The sequence below is a fragment of the Nipponia nippon genome, unplaced genomic scaffold (genome assembly GCF_047370975.1).
Source record: "Nipponia nippon isolate SJK-2023a ecotype South Korea unplaced genomic scaffold, ASM4737097v1 scaffold_1, whole genome shotgun sequence".
In the NCBI taxonomy this organism is placed as follows: Eukaryota; Metazoa; Chordata; class Aves; order Pelecaniformes; family Threskiornithidae; genus Nipponia; species Nipponia nippon.
In genome coordinates, this window is record NW_028262290.1 from 148,708,085 (window position 1) to 148,724,865 (window position 16,781).

General features: G+C 40.0%; 1 protein-coding gene across 2 annotated transcripts in view; it reads left to right on the plus strand.

The window, feature by feature from the left end:
* Window positions 1–7,955, plus strand: part of GPR158 (G protein-coupled receptor 158) — a 209,280-nt gene extending 201,325 nt beyond the window's left edge. The window contains exons 10-12 of one of the 2 annotated variants that reach the window (XM_087777028.1): window positions 1,259–1,405; window positions 2,188–3,010; window positions 3,137–7,955. In XM_087777028.1, the coding sequence (XP_087633154.1) occupies window positions 1,259–1,405; window positions 2,188–3,010; window positions 3,137–3,636 (1,470 nt within the window). In that variant the 3' untranslated portion in view covers window positions 3,637–7,955. Of the gene's footprint in view, window positions 1–1,258; window positions 1,406–2,187 lie in introns of both variants that reach the window. The other variant, XM_009469065.2, reaches the window with a different exon arrangement.
* The last annotated feature ends 8,826 nt before the right edge of the window (window positions 7,956–16,781 follow it).

Genomic DNA, 16,781 nt, shown 5'->3' on the forward strand with positions numbered 1-16,781 from the left:
CAGGGGCAGGAGAACCGCAGACAGCTCCACCTGTCTCTAGCACCACTCCTTGGGATTCGAATGGAGCTTTCTTCTTAGTACCCCAGCAAAGCAAATGGATTTATAATGGCTTTTGAAATGACCAATAATATTAATCAAAAGGTCAAGAGTCAAAGAGAACAGTAAATGTGAAGGCTACATATGAAAGAAGAACATTAAGCAGTTCCAGTTGATGTAATTATCAGTTTAATGAAGCTGCTATTCCCATCTTTTGCCTGTGTGTCAGAACAGGGTATGCTGGTAACTGTCAAATGTACATACATTAAGCAGTCATAACAAGGGGACACATTAATGCAGCCTATACTGAATAACCTTGTTTTATTTGAAATTACTTTTCTGGTCTTTAGCAATAGTCTTCTTATTTTCTATTTTATATTTATATACTTTATTACATATCTTCAGAGATGTCTTTCTAGAGTAACCTAGAAAATTTGTTAACCTTTCTGAAGCTGACTCATAGCTACTGATCAACATTTCCATTTTTAGCTTATTATCTGTGCACCATGGCACAGACTTTTCTTAAAGTACACCAAAGAATTCAGGGAATTAAGAGAAGATTCACAAGGTTTAGTTCCATTCATAAAGTCCTGAGGCCAGATGACTGTATGGACAATAGTGACTACAGATGAATGAACCAAAAAAAAAGCTGACAACCTCTCTCCAACTCTTGAACCAAGCATTTGCTAAAACTTAGAAGAGAGAAATTAACTTGTCTGGTTTTTTATTTGTTTCCTTCTTTTTTTCTCCCTTTTTTTTTGCCACCCCATCTCTTCCTTTTCAGGGTCAGGATCTAAAGTGGGAGAATTGCTTTCTGCAGGATTATTAAACTGTATGAAATATAAAATACAGTCTTATGGTTTTAGCAGCCTAATTGGAAATACTGGCTGAAAGTCTATTTCCATACTAGCTTAATTTAAATTCAATTTAAAGAGGTTCACATAAGCATCAAAATAAGTGTTTTTTTTTCCTTATGCAAATCTCTCAAGATTTATCAAGTTAAGCCATCATTAATAAGATTTCCTTCCATACAGTACTGATATTCTATGGGACATTACTTATGCCAGTGATGCCTATAGCTAGTGTTTTGAGTTCAGAAAATCACATGAAATCCATAGAAGGATCATTGTGCCATAAAAACTGTTGATGTAAACTCTTACAGTAATGTTGAAGTAAACTTTTGCACTGATGGCAACATCTTTTTTATAAATACTTATTGCAGTTTTCACATTCAAGCAATAACCCAAGAGATGATATAGCTACAGAAGCTTATGAAGATGAGCTTGATATGGGTCGATCTGGATCCTATCTGAACAGCAGTATCAATTCAGCATGGAGCGAACATAGTTTGGATCCTGAAGATATTCGGGTATATATAACTCATTTAAATAGCATTTATTTTCAAGAACAACACTTTTTCCTATGAGTAAACTCTGAATTGCATCCATTTGACTTTTTTTGCAGATATCAGCTGAAACAGGCCAGCTTAGGTCTCTCAGTGATTGTGGTATCATGTCATGTAAAATGTCATGGAAAATATTCACTGGTGTAAAGAGAAGCCGCATTACTAGTTGTAGTAAAAGTCATACTGGAGGCTAAAGAGGAGGAATCATCCACAGCAAGAGCTGTTTATCAGTTTACATAGGCTATTTGAATTATCTTGAAGTGCAAACAGCATTTGGTGTCAGTGTGATTAGTCATTTGTATGTAACATATACCTAACTATACATAACTATTTAACATAAAATTTTAAAAACACATGATTACCAGAAAAAAATACTTTATTCCTATCTTACATGATAAAAGGGCTTATGTTCCCAGAATAAAGAATAGCTATGGAGTTCAGTAGGAAAGCATGCACCACAGCATTGCACAATCTGAAACATACAGCATGAATGTATATGAATTGTGCATGTTGTATGATGCACAGCTGTGGAAGGTAACTGGTTTGTGCACGAGGGTTGAACTTATTGTTACAGTGGAAAAAAATGGGATTCAAGTTGATGGAGAAATTACATATCAATAATTAGAAAAAACAGTGAAATAAGTTTAATGCTGTTTTTAGAGCAATGGGGAATGCATTCATCAGGCTGCTTATTTGACTGGACTTGCTCTGTACGTACTAGTTTTGCCATTCACTTTGCTTTGCAGGATGAGTTGAAGAAACTATATGCCCAGCTTGAAATCTATAAAAGGAAAAAGATGATTGCTAATAACCCACATCTCCAGAAAAAAAGGTGCTCTAAAAAGGGCTTGGGGCGCTCGATAATGCGACGTATTACAGAAATCCCTGAGACGGTGACCAGGCAGTGCTCCAGGGACGAGAAGGACCTGATGGAGCACAGTGCTGTGAAGAACATGTCCACGCTGAGAAAAAACCCACAGGATTCCACAAGTTCTGCAAAGCCAAAAGAAGAGACTTTGAAAAACCGAGTCTTTTCATTAAAAAAGTCCCACAGCACTTATGATCATGTTAGGGATCAAACAGAAGAACCGAATAGCTTAACTACAGAAAGCACAGAAGTTATAGCTGCTGAGAATTCACTGCTGGATTCCATGAACGGTAACAAATTAACCAAAAATGCTCCAGAAAAAGTTGAAGCTGTCTCCACTGAATCAGTCCCTTTAGTGTGCAAATCAGTAAGTGCACATAATTTAAGTGCTGATAAGAAGCCTCTGCATCCAAGAACATCTGTGTTACAAAAATCCCTCAGTGTTATTGCTAGTGCCAAGGAAAAGACTCTGGGACTAACGGGTAAAACACAAAGTCTAGAAGAAAGCACTAAATCTCATAAATCTCAGCAGAAGGGTAAGGAGGCCAGCAAAAAGCACTCAGCCTCCGATAAAGGGGAGCATAAGGATTCCCACCGGAAGAACTCTACCCACTCTGAGGAAACAAAGAAAACCCATAAATCTGGAATTATGAAGCAACAAAGGGTTAGTCAAACACCTGCAAATCCAGACACAGGCCCAGGTAAGTCTCTGCACAAGGACAATTTCGACATAGGAGAAGTTTGTCCTTGGGAGATATATGACCAAACTCCTGGTCCTGTGCCTTCTGACTCTAAAGTTCAAAAACATGTGTCTATTGCTTCCTCAGAGCCAGAGAAAAACCACCCTTCCCAGCCAAAGGGGAAGTCTCATCATAAGCTGAAGACACCTGAAGGATATCAACAATCAAATCAAAAGAGCTCAGAGAAGGTGGACACAGCCACTCAGGAGACACAAGAGCAGCAGGTCTTTGAAAATGAGAAAAAACAGTTGAATTCCAAGGTTTCCCCTGGGCTGAAGTGTGAGAATGTTAATAGATATGCACCTAATACCTGTACTGGGGAGCGGGAGGAGCTACCCCAGAAAGCAGCAGAAAAGGAAAACCTCAATAAATTGGCAGAACAGAAAAAAAATGCCTCTTCCGAGGGAAACGTGCTTTCATCTGACTCCCATAAGCCAAGTAGTTACTTACAGCAACCTTTAGCATCTCGAGCTGAAGTCTGCCCTTGGGAGTATGATACACCAGATTTACCAAATGCTGAAAGAAGTGTAGCTTTATCGAACACCTCTGCTATAAGTGCAAATAAAACAGCAACACCTCGAAAATAAGAGGCTTTTGGACTGAGGAGAGTAGCAACATTGAGAAGAAAGACAACAGGAAAGACAGAGGGGACTTAGGCCAAAAGGATCTGAAAGTTCCTAAGGAGCATCACTTAAATCAAGGGAATCAGCACTACAAATAAGTAGGAGTTAAGCAAAGTAAATTATCATTAATGTTGTTATTATTTATTTGTTGAGTGCCAACAATGTGATTAGCAGTGCCCAGAATATGGTCCCTGCTCCAAGGATTTTACTGTGTCAATGAAAGAAACCTGCCTTTGTGAAATCACTTCTCTTTTAAAAGAAAAAAAATATGGTGGTAACAAACGCACAGTGTAGATCTTAACCGAATTATTTCTGAATGCCGCAACTGGCTTTAACTTGCCCTTGGGACTTTAAAGATCCAGCAGAAGTAGGGCACAGGAAATGTCCTGATGGCAAAAAGGGGTATCAATGAGCAGCTTATTAAAATGACGACTTTTCACTTTACGTGTTTAATCTAGATAGCACTGCTAACTCAATGCATCCCAAAAATACATTTTATATAATGATTGCTCTCATTTTCTTATTACTGTGTGTTTAAGTACATTGTTGTGTCTCATATTAAAGCATTCCAGATTGTATAATTTTTGCAAATAACTTTGATATTATGTGACACAACAACACATTTATGCAATCTGCAGATACTTTCTTCTAATTGCAAATTAAAATACCTGCTGTAGACTTTTTTGTTTATATATAGAATTGCAGTAACCTTTCACTGGCTATGGAAGCCGTAATTCATATCGGGAAATTCCATTGGGCTTTGGAGATTTTTTTTTCCTTTCCTGTGATTTATATAGTGAATTTTTTTGTTTACTCTCTGTTATTTAAATTTATAGTTTGATACTGTATTATTCAGGGGTTTTATACGCAGTAAGTTACTTGTTATGCACTTCCCTGTTAATGCTCATAGACTTTGTTAATAGTGGGAATTCAGTCGTCTTAGCTGCATATTCTGGTAAGTCTTAGGACAACTTATCTGTTGTTTGTTACTAATTGGAAAATATCATCTAACAAACCAGAATTCTTAAACACCCATGGTGATGATCTTGTTCAGTATTTCATACTGAGCATATACTGCTAAATAAGACAAGCAAGAATGACAACAAATATACCCCAGAAATTATCACCTGTTTCACTAAAAACAGACAACTCTGGGAAATTTATTAGCTAGCTCATATAGAACAACAGTGTACTGTTTATCCCTGTTGGCAAATCTCCAAAAACTGGCCTTTGGAGTGAGGAGAGAAGTCCAAAATATTACTGTTCCCCCATATATGCAATTGTAAGAGATAGTGGGAATGGAAATGATGGCATCTCTCTCCCACTCTCCAAAATGCTTTGATTTTTTTTTTTTAATTTAGACATACATTTACAGTAAAAGCTAGTGTTTGATACAGTGCTAATTTTCAGTAATAGCTACAGTCCTCATCATGCATATGAGCTTAATTCATAGATGGACCGTTCACTACTATGAGTCTTAGTGATGGTATACCATCAGGGCCTGAGGACATATTGTAAAGATTCTGAGGAGTATCACTAATAATAAAAAACCCTCACTCATCTAAATGCAGTACCAGTAAAGTGCTAATCACTAGAATTGGCTATACATACAGTACTCCAAAACAAAGACAGCTCAGTCAGTCCTAAAGAACTTGTGCAATTTGAGAGAAGTGATGGGATTCAGTGGAAGAACATGAAATGAGGATGATTGAATAGAATGTGTTGTTTAATATATATATAATATATATAAAAATAGATATTTATATATGTTTAATATATATATAAAATGTCATATCTAATACACACATGCACATAACACGTATGTAGTATAAACTGATTTTTGTGGCATCATAGAAAAAGTGGCTTAAGATAAAATGCAGTGAGCAGAGGGACTTAGACAAGCTGGGCATGAGAAGGACTTTTTTTTGTCCTTTAAAAAGGACAGGAGACTATGGGCACATCTACACTGACAGATCAAGATGGATCTGATCTTGCTCTGCTAAGCCCTAACCTGGAACGTGCCGACACCTGAGCCAGCTGGGGACAAGTCAGCTCAGGTCTCAGTGCTGTCTAAACACATTGGCCTCACTCGTAAATTCTGCTCATTAGCTCCAGATTAAAGTGGCCAAACTGCCCCAACCAACCTGGTTAGCCTGGACGGTGCTTGATTCCACCATGGAGACATGCTAACTTAGGTCTTTGCTACCCTGCGCTTGTCTGATTCTCCCACCCCTCTTTTGTAGGGTGTAGTTAGGGCCTAGGAGATCTGGTCTTTGCCTTCAACACGCATCTTCTGGACGGGACCCTTGCAGCCCAGAATCTCTGTTCACCTGTGAAAGGGCATCAGGCATCTGAGTCTGGGTGCTTTGGACATCTGTGCACCCACTTTGCACATACACTGCCAGTGGCATCCCACATGCGGCCCAAATCCAGCTCTCTGCTTAGTGTGGAAAAGAGCTGAGGTTAGACCCAGTGTGCCCAGATTCTCCCTTCCCAGTCCCAGACACTCACAGGATTTGGCAGTAACTTTTCCGTCAACTTCAGTGAGATTTGATCAGCTCTTCAGAGAGAAAGTAACCCTGAATTTCCCTGCATGGGAAGAAGTCCGTCCTGGGAACATAGCTTTCTGGGAGTCCTCCAGGAGCACACTGACCCTGTGTGCAGAGAGATGCACAACTTTAAACCTGTTGAGTGTGGTGACCACCTCATGCCTCTCCTACCCCTGAAGGGAGGCTTTGCAGCCCATCTCAGCGGTGGTTTGTGTGAACGGGGGGGGCGGGGGGGACAGCTTATGGCAGGTTGCCCTGACTCACCTAATGGGAGACAGTGCTTTGTTGGAGCCCAGTGCTGAGGTTAGAAGTGGGCATCCATGGAGGAGTCATGAAAGGAGATGTTTGTAGATACTGACTGCCTCTTGGAGACAGACGGTCACAAGGAGCATGCGCCAGCTCTGGTGCCCTGGCTCGTCCTGCCCTCCCTCCTTTACCTCGGGGCTGAGCAAGGACATGCTGCCCCTGTGCTGCGGCAGCCGTGTTGGGGTGCAACATGCACCAAGGGTGAGGGGATCCACGTTGGCAAAGCATCCGCACAGTACCACTGCCCCTTGCATCACTGGCAGGATCAAGCCCTTCATGCACAACCGTATCTGTGCCATCACTACCTATCTACAATTCCTTGCTCATTTTCTTTTCCCTTTCTTTCTTTTTTAAAAGATAACTTCATTAGAAACACAGAAACAAAGCCCATTCCTTGGCTGGTGTAAAACAGCTCAGCTGCATGGCAAGCAAAAGAACAATGGCTGATTTACCAGGGAAGGCACTGGCTTGTATATTCTTGTTTGGTTTTGTTTTCTTTCATCTTGACCCTTTCCCTCACTTCTTAAAAAATGTCTGTTATGGTTCTTTAGGCTTGTTGTAGTCACATCTCCTAAGACTGATACCATTGGAGAACTTTCCTTTAGAAAGCTACAAAGCTTTCCCCAGCTTATTTAGCAACTGATATTTGGGCTACAGAGTCAATTGGGACTTTAAATTATTTCGCACTTAAGAAAATGAGGGGCCAAACTGCACTCAACTATTCTATTTCACTATGATGCTGCTAGAAACATTGCTTAATGAAGACATACTAAGTTAGACATAAATAATGTTCTGTATTTCATAGATTTTTCTCCACCAGCATATATTGGCTAGATTGCTTAGTTGTCTTTTTCTGGAGTTTCATTGTCATTGTTCAGCCAAGAGAAGTGCAACTCTAGAATTAAGATGTTTTCTAGCAGACCTGTTAAGAGAAAAGATAATAAACACTGAGGTCACAAACATTTGCTAGGTTGTCCTTTTAAATGCATGTGCAAGCTGCATTTCTCCTTTATTTCTAAGCCATGGTTTATAAATAATTAGATTTATACCGATCTTATTAGACTTGTATAATTTATGCAAGATTTAGATATACGCTTTAAAATATCAATCACTGCACACCTATCATCAGCTTTGGTGGCATCATAGACCTGAAACCGGACAATACTTTTATATTTGCTCTCCTTAGGCTTTTGCATGCATATGACAACAGGCAGGCCTGAGAAAACACTGCCTTTTGACTTTTAACATTTTAGCTACTCCAAGTTGTAGAGTATATAAAGCTGTAAGTCTCTTCACTTTATAATGTGGTTCTTCTAACAATGTTATCTGGCAACCAACAGCATCCACCATGAAATACTTGATAGATTTATGTTGTAATGTGTTGCAGCATGTAAATAATGTAACTTCTCTGCAATAAAGCACATTTATATGAAATCTGTCTGCAGGCTTTTGTGTTGTGATTTCCTGAAGTCATTACCGATCCAAACTAAACAGGTTTCTCATCAAACCTGTAAAATAACTAACAATGAGTTTTACAGCTTATACGGTCTGATCACATCATTAGCATTTTCCAGATTTTCCTCCTATTTTCTTGACATCAACCTTTAGACTAGCTGTGTATTGTGTTCAGGTTAAATAAATAGCATGATCAGCAGCTCTCTTTTCTCAGTGGCTGCAATTTTGAGAGCAAAATTGTACGGTCCACGCTATATTCTCCCGAGTTTAATGGCAAATAGAATGTTAGAAAATATTAGGAGATAAATAGATAGCATTCTATGATGTCATTGTAAAATCCTATAACTCATCTGTACTATATGTGTGCATGCCTGGATTCCTCATCTAAAGTATATGTCTAATAGATATAGAAAAGCTACAAAGAATGGTAGCAAAGATGATCAGAGACAGAGAACGGCTGCTGTGTGAGGAGCGACTAAATCAGCTGCAAAGTTGTTTAACTTGGGAGAGAGATGACTGAGAGAGGGAGGAGACCTATATAAAATTAAAAATGGTCCAGAGGTAATTAGGAAACTGGTATTTGCTGGGTTTTGTCATGCAGAAGCTACAGAACACCCAGAGCGGCCATCATGCAGCAGTTTATAACAAATGAAGTTTTCTTCTACATATGGCATAAATAACTCATGGAGCTCATTTTCACAGATTGCTGTGGATATCATGAGTTCAAAAAACACTGGAGAGGTCACGGAAGAGAAATTCATCAAGATCCCTGAAAATGGTGGATACAAAACTCTTAAATCCCTAATCTGTAGATGGCTGATAAGTAGGAGAATTGTCTTTGCATAATCACCCAGTTTTCTTTCCATAATTACCCACTGGATATGGTGCTAGATGAGCATTTCATCCAGCACAACCTTTGTACGTTCTTATGTCTGCATAAATACAGATAGTTAGGTTCAATTCATTTATTTTCTGTAGTCATCCCTGGTTTTTAATGACCCATTATTGATGTAGGAGTTCTGGTAGGTTCTTGCACGGATATATATATATATTCATTTGTACCTTTCCCAGTGCCTCCTGGGTTGAAAAGCTGCCATTTGGGTAACCAGTCTGAGTCATGGTATCAGGCATAATGGGGACATGAGGGGGAGAGAAGGAAAAGGAGAAGTAAAGGAACTGTGTACAAGCCCTTTGCAAGCAAGAAGTCCAGATATCAGAAAAATAAGGCCTGAAGATTTTCCTCTGAACCACTTCATGGGGCTCAGCTCAAACCGAGGGCAGCTTTGCTCTCACAGGCACAGGATGTCAAAACGAATAGTGGCCTCCTGAGCTCCACTTCTGACATTTTCACAGCTTTTAAGAAGTAAGGGAATGATTTCCAAAGTTTTGTGGCTTTGGAAATCATCCACAGATGTATTTTCTAGGACCCTTCTTCCTTCTCCTGTTATATATTTCATCTGAGAGGAAACCTGCTGGCACCCGTGGGGAGGGTATGGAGAGGACAGAGATGGGCTCTTCACAGTGGTGCATAGTAGTGGGAGGAAGAGAGAGACAATGGGCGTAAATTCAAGCAAGAGAGGCTCAGACTGAATATACAGAAAAATTTTTCACCATGAGAGAAGTCAAGCAGTGGAGCAGGTTACCCAGAGGTTGTGCAGTTCCCATCCTTGGAGCTTTTAATGAACCAACTGGATAAAGCCCTGATCCTGCAGCTGACCTGGAGCACTCCCGCGGTCCTACCTGAATGATCCTATCATTCTATGAACAGCGTTCACTACTAAAACATGTTCTTCACATCATCCTTTTGAAAGCCTGCAGATGGATACCCCAGGCAGCTTTGGCTCCTGCCTAACGGTACAGGACACGTAGCCATTTATGCAATACGTAACTGTGGGCAAGCCCCCTTCACAAACACCAGCTGCTGTAATAGAAAGGCGTTCTGCTTTTTTTCTGATCCCCACAGCCCAGAGTGATCACGGTGACAAAGTGAAGAAGGAAATGATTTTGTTTAGAGCTGGTTGAGAAGAACAGTTTTAGCTTAGTTTATGTTCAGTAAGTGCTTGAGCTGGTACACAGTTGAAAGAATGTCTTCCACAAAAAAAATCCAAACCCTATAAAAAGGATAACGTTTTTCTGTAACACTCTGAGGAATTTTTTTAAATCAGTACTGGATTCTGAAGGAACCATTAAAGAAATTCTTTGTTTTGGGGGGTTTTGTGAATGCAGTTCTTCAAAATGGCAGTTGATGTGGTTCAGGGTTACAGGGCTGCATGCCTGCCTGCAGAGAAGTTATTTCAAGCTGAATACTCTGTTTTTTCTTAATAAAATAGTATTTCTGACAGGTTGGAGCAAACTTTTTCCAATTCTAAAGGAGCTTTTTTCATCAACTGGGAAATTAGCTTTAGCAATGCTAGAAATTTAGTAAAAGATATTGATTGTTTCACTTGGTTTGGCAGGCTGCCATCATGTTGCAGTATTCAATCTTCTGGTTCTTCAATACTTGGAAAATTGAACATTATCTCTCCACTTATGCAGGTGATTTTTCTTTTTTTTTCATTTATTTATGAGTTAGCTGTTTTAGTCACTGAAAGTGTACAAACAAATCAAACACTGGACATTTTACCATCAAATTACTGGATTTTAGATTTCTGGATATATGAGTTGGGTCCCATTTTTCATTGTGTCAAAGCATGGAAAAACATTACATTGTATCCAAAATAGCCATGTATTTTTAAAATGTGCATTTATCTTCTGTATAATACAGATATACATCTTCTATACACAAGTGTACAGAATCATTATTACATATTTGTAGCTGCAGAAGGCAAGGTTTTCCAGTAGATGGGTGGCAGCCTTTAGAAGCAATTAAAAGAGAAGATTGTTAAGCCTGCTCATAGGAAAGTCTCCTAATGAAATTCAAACCACTGGGTGTCTTTCGGGTCTACCAGCATAAAATGTGTGCTGAATTAGGGCTTGCCGGCATGTTTGCTTCTTGGCTGTTGGAGAGATGTTCTGAGGCAGAGCAAATGCAGACGCCTCTCCAGTCCCACCACGGCATGGGCTGTCATACCCACGTGTGTGACCTCTTGCTTTCCTGCTTGCTGTTGGCCTGCTGTGCCCTTACTTCATGATGGGGAATCATGGAATAAACTTCAAAACCTGTATTTGGTTGATCTGCTTGGCAAACACCCATAATGGCGGCTTTCTGTTGTACCTTTTCCTCTGCTGCTGCACAGAAGTTGACGAGAGCAGTGGCGATGAGCTGGGTTGGTGTGTTGTGGGCATGCAGGGATGCCGGAGCGGGGCAGCGTAAGTCTTTTGGAGGCTGCCTGGATCTGTCTGAAGTTGAATGCTATTAGCTGTACTGCTTGATAGATGATGTTGACGGGGAGTTTAGACTGTCTGCAGTACTACAGAGGAGAAGCAGGTTGATTTGACATACTTCAGTGCTAAAAATAGTATCATATAATGATGTCTTTGTTCCATGAAGATTTTTTTGAAGCTGCAAAGTGGTAAGAACCATGTGGTTCCAAGCAGTCATCCTGGAGACTTCACCAAGGGGAAATCACAGGAGCACTGGAGAAGACACCTGTCCAACTCTCTTCCCACATCACATTTTATGAGGTACTTGGCAAATGCACAGGATTTGTGTAAGCTAGGAAAATTGGCTAGTGCTCCTCTGTAGGCAGTGTATTTTAATAGTTAGGTTTCTACTCATTTTAATGCTTTTATAATATATTGGTTTCCCTTTGTTGACAGCAGTTTTGTTATCTCTATGTTTTTTTTTTTTCATTTGTTTTACAGGAACTTGCTACAAAACTTTGATTTGCATCTCAGCTGCTCTATTGCAAGGCCAGCATTATCCTCACAAATTTCCTTGTGTTTGAAGTCAGAAGACAATAGGTTCTCAATTTATGGAATTTTCCTTCAGAAATAGTTAAATATTTTAAAATACAACTTTGACAATTTTTATTCTGATTACTTTAACGATGCATACTGTTTTAATGACCAATAAAATTGCAATCTGTAAAAACTGCTAGCAAAATGCTACATCCGTTACTTTCTAAGTGGTATTTAAATGTATTCTTGCTTCCAGAATTTATGATTAATTGTAGATTTCAGTTGTGCACTGCATGACCTTTCCGTTCAACTGTTTGTTGTCTGCTTTACAACTGGAATTGCAAAATCATAATATGAAGAAAATCCAGTGCCCAGGGAGGGTTTAGGGTTTTTTTGGATTTGCCATCTCGCCGGTGTATGACAAGCATTTTTACACACAAGCTAAACTACTTGCTAAACCACTTGCCTTGGTGTTTTATCCATTACCTTGTAAAATTTAGATGTTGTTCTTAATTCCTTGGGAACAACATTATAATTCAATATAATGGGCTAGCAGATAATAATAGAAAATCAATGAGTAAAACTGCATATTCTTTTTCTTTGTTAAACATGTGATAGTGAAAATGTGAAAACCCTGGCGTTTCTGGGGAAGAAAACAAAACAAAACAAAACAATGATGATTTTGTTTATTACTTTCCCATTCAGAACCGATTATTTTTAAGTAAGCTTAGAGAAAATGTCACTATGTTTCTGATTGATCAAATACTGCCTTGTACATTCTGTCTATTTAAATTACTTGTGATTTCAGCTGAAACAAGTATGTATCTTGTAGTTCTTGCCCCAAACTCAATTTTTACTAAGGGTGCATTTGACCCAGTGGGGATGGATTTCAACAGAAGGTGCAGAAACCACGTCTGCACACATTAAAGGTCCATGCCTGTGTACGATTGTGTTTATATTAAGGCACAGTTTTATGCTGTTCCTGCTTTTACCTCACAGTAAATTGCCTTTCTGTGGAAGTAAATTATTTGGATATTGTTACTTCAAAAGCGTGTGCCTGTTTAGAGTACCAAACAGGTAGGTTATAAAAGGAAATAGATTTACACAAAACAAACAATGCAGCTTTTAGGGGCTATTCACACAGAGTTCCTGCTTTCCTCTGCTTGTTTTTTGTTTCCTCCATGGGAAACACATTTTTTAATGTAACTTAGTAAGGCCCTAAAGAAGACTTAGAGGACAGGAGGTATCAAGTTACTGAATGAGAGGCAAACCATTAGTTGGTTAATTCTTAGCATAGAAATTACTGATTTTCAAGGCCACCAGAAAAGGAATTTAGCCTCCAGTCCTCTTTGAATTCAATTACTTCTTTGAAAACTCCAGTCTGGAAGGCTAGATTATTGTTTTTGATGGTGTGATGAATCTTTACAAATGGCAATCGCAAATCTGCAAAGTCAGCAAAAGAGTCCATGCCCTCATACAACCACTGGAGAAACAGGCTGATGCTAAGCCAAGTGGACTCTTGGTGTGGGAAACCGTTTTGAACAGCACACAGGACCACACATTGACTATATCCAGAATTAATGCATTTTGGACTACCAGGAATGAGTTATTAGAGCCGAAAAGGAGAGGGAACGTGTTTGACAGCATAGACACCTTTTCACCAAGACTGGGATGGAGAGACCACAAGCTCATTTTAACTAGGCCACCAAAAGAGCTGGCCTGTGTTAAGTCAGGATCTGGTTCACATTCATACCAGGGAAAGAGAAACCTGCTGTCAGCAATCTGCCTGATACAAAACCCTTAAGGAACAAAAAAGCATTCATCATCCCAAGAACTGCCACTGCCCATTCATATCCCTGCTTTCCAGCTGGTGGACCCACCAGGTGCTTACTGCCCTTTGCCACCCTGCAGGTAGTACAAAAGGTTCGCCTTTTCATTGGAAATGTCGCAGTCGCTTATGCTTAGTTTTGCTCTCTTTTCAGCCAGAGGCCAGAAGCATTGTGCTGCAAACTAAAGCTCTTTTCAGATTTTTCTCCTGGCTGTTCAGCTGCCTTTGATCCCCCGGAGTTACTTTCCCAAGCTCAAGTCCTGGGCAGATGGCAGCGCCATTGTCCTCATCTTCTCAAAACATCCCTCTTTATTTTTAAATCACATGCTACCATACAGACTAGAGCTGCCCTGCTAAAATACCTCCCCCCTGCCCCAAACCAGAGACAGCTAGGATAAAGCCACACTCATTCACTTTTCTGCCTAGATGTAAACCTCCAGTGTAATATTTGGCAAATCATTTAGGGGCAGATTTTTTACATAGATACTGGCCTGGCTCCCAGGCTCCCTGTGCCTTAACTTTCCATCATTGCGTGAGGATGACCTGGCTACTTCCAAAAGATGGTAGGAAGAAGGATGGAGTCAAAATCTTACAGTCTTCAGATACTCCTGGTAGCACTAAAAAACACAAACATGATACTGCTCCTCACCTTTTATATGACAATGGATTATATAGTGTTCAATGGCAGTAAAATGCATATTGATTCACAAAGTAGGTGATTATCAACTTGCAAGTTATGGAAGCTTGGTTAATATGTAAGCAATTTTATACTACGTGAAATTTCCTCTTGGCTCTTTTATAATTTGCGGGTTTTCTTAGCAGAACAGATAAAACCCAAACAAACTCGAAGCTGAAATGGCCTGACCTTTTCCTACATTAAAGTTCTTATAGTCTCCTGAGCTGTTCAGATGTAGGAAATGAATACTTGCTGGCTTTTAGCACCGGCGCCAGGAGTTCCCCAGAATTTCCCTTGCCCACCTGCACAGCTTGCTGGTGCTATCATGGCATTCCTGTGTACACATGAAAAGCAAATCAAAAATCCTCCTTGCTTCTCCAAATACTATCCAAATGTCACAGGGACGGTCTTGGGTATTTGCGTCTCTGGTACATCTGGCACAGTTTTGTAAGTCTGTTTAATTTCAGCAGCTCCTCATCTCTGTTCAATTCCATGGAGCCAGGTAAATTCAAAGAAAAAACATCAAAGTCTGTTCTTCTTTACATTCTTAACCAAAATAGCTGGGCTCTGCAAACAGAGCTGACTCTGCTCAGAAGAAAGGTAAGTTGTGGCACAATGTGGAGATCAAATCTGTCATGAGCATCCAGTTTATTTGTATTTAATGTCACTGTCACAACCTTCATGCAAAGTAAACCCAGATCTCGAAGAAAGCTTTAAGTACCTTTCCTGATCCTCCTTTCTAGTGTTCTCTACTGACCTCCTCCAAGGACTGCATTTTCTCCCCCGCTATTCTCTTACAAAGAGTGATCAAAATGAGCTCATTTACTAACATAGGCTCAGATGCACAGATGTTTCCTAGACTTGACGCTCTATGTCTATAACCCGTGGCTGCAGATTTCTTTACAACCCCTTTTGCATGCCTGATGTCCAGCTCTTGCTCAGCCTGATCAGAGCTCTTCTCCTTTAGTGGGATTTTTCAGCTCTATCTGTTGCTTCCGAGTAGGACGCTGACAACAAGAGAGCACTGAGACTTTAAGTGTTGTCAAGAATCCTATTTACCCTGTCTGTCCCGCATGTTTCCTTGTCTTTGATTCTTAGCTTCTCCATCTTTATCTCAGACATGGGAACACTGTGTTACAGTTTTCCTACGCCTTTTCCACTAGGCCTGGGCTTGTGCCTTTGCTAAACCCTACTGTTTTTCCTATTCTTGCAGCTTCCAAATCATTTCAGTTAGCACGGACCTCCTGCTCTATCCTCACCTCCCAAACATTCATCACCCCTCACCTTGACTTCTGCTCTGAGTTCTCTCCTCCCCACTGACACATGCGTTTTGCTCCAGACCCTGCTTCCCACTGGACTCAACCCCCGCCTCTGCCTCATCCCCCCCAGCCTTCCTGGATTCTCTGAGTAGCACAAGGCAGGAGGGGCAGCGTCATTGCGTCAATCTAGGTTGTCCTAGGCACGGTACAAAAGCGCACATAAATAAATAAGTGCTGATTATTATTTTTTTTTACTCCTTGAAGCCTAGGCTTACGGGAAGACAAAGTCAAAAGCAGAAGAGGAAGAGGGATAACTATCACGTGAGTATAATGGACACATCACTGACAATAAAAAAATTTATTCACCACTTTTTCAGCTAGATTTGTCTATTAAGATATTTTTTAAGATTAGTTAAGAGTATTTTCAGGCAAAAATAAAAGATAAAAGAGATCAAAATAATTTTAAGAGATGAAAATAATTCTGTTGGCTGAACTAAAGTCTGTGTGTACCCATACTGTATCATGAACCGCATACTCTACATTAATGTAGGAAGACTCCATGCTTGTTTACATAAACTGCAAATTCTTAAGAGAATTTTATAGCTGCATTTTACAGCTGCTTTGCCAATAGCAATCTAACCATGTGCCCAGACTGCTGCTTCTTGCTGGTCCCTCTCCCAAAACCTTGATTTTCCTTTCTTAGGACCATGCTGGGTTAGGATTTGCTTTGTTTAGAAAAAGCTGTTTCAGTGGGCAGCTGGCTGTAGCAGGGGCTGTAGTGCTAATAAATGAATCGCACTAAAAGGCACAGTTTTGCTGCCGTTCTGTTTTACCTTCTGGATACATCTTTCAAGTGTCTTGGATTTTGAATTAAATGCTCCCTTATTATTATCCTACTGGGAGGAGGAGTCCTTTCACCTTGCTGCTGTTGTCCCTCTGGTGTGTGACACTGATGATACTGTTCATACACTCTGTTTTTTCCAGCTCCCTTTAATGATAAAGACTTCGCTGTCCTGCTGATCCTAACCAGATCAGGTTTTGGGCTGAGGTGCTACCTATCCCCCACTACTTCCCAGGATATTTAATCCCTCACTCTCTGGAATCTGTAACCACGTTATACACACATTGTGTAAGTATGTTTCCATTTAGCAAGGTGTCCATTTAACTGGACATTTTCTCTTGTATGCAGGCCCTTG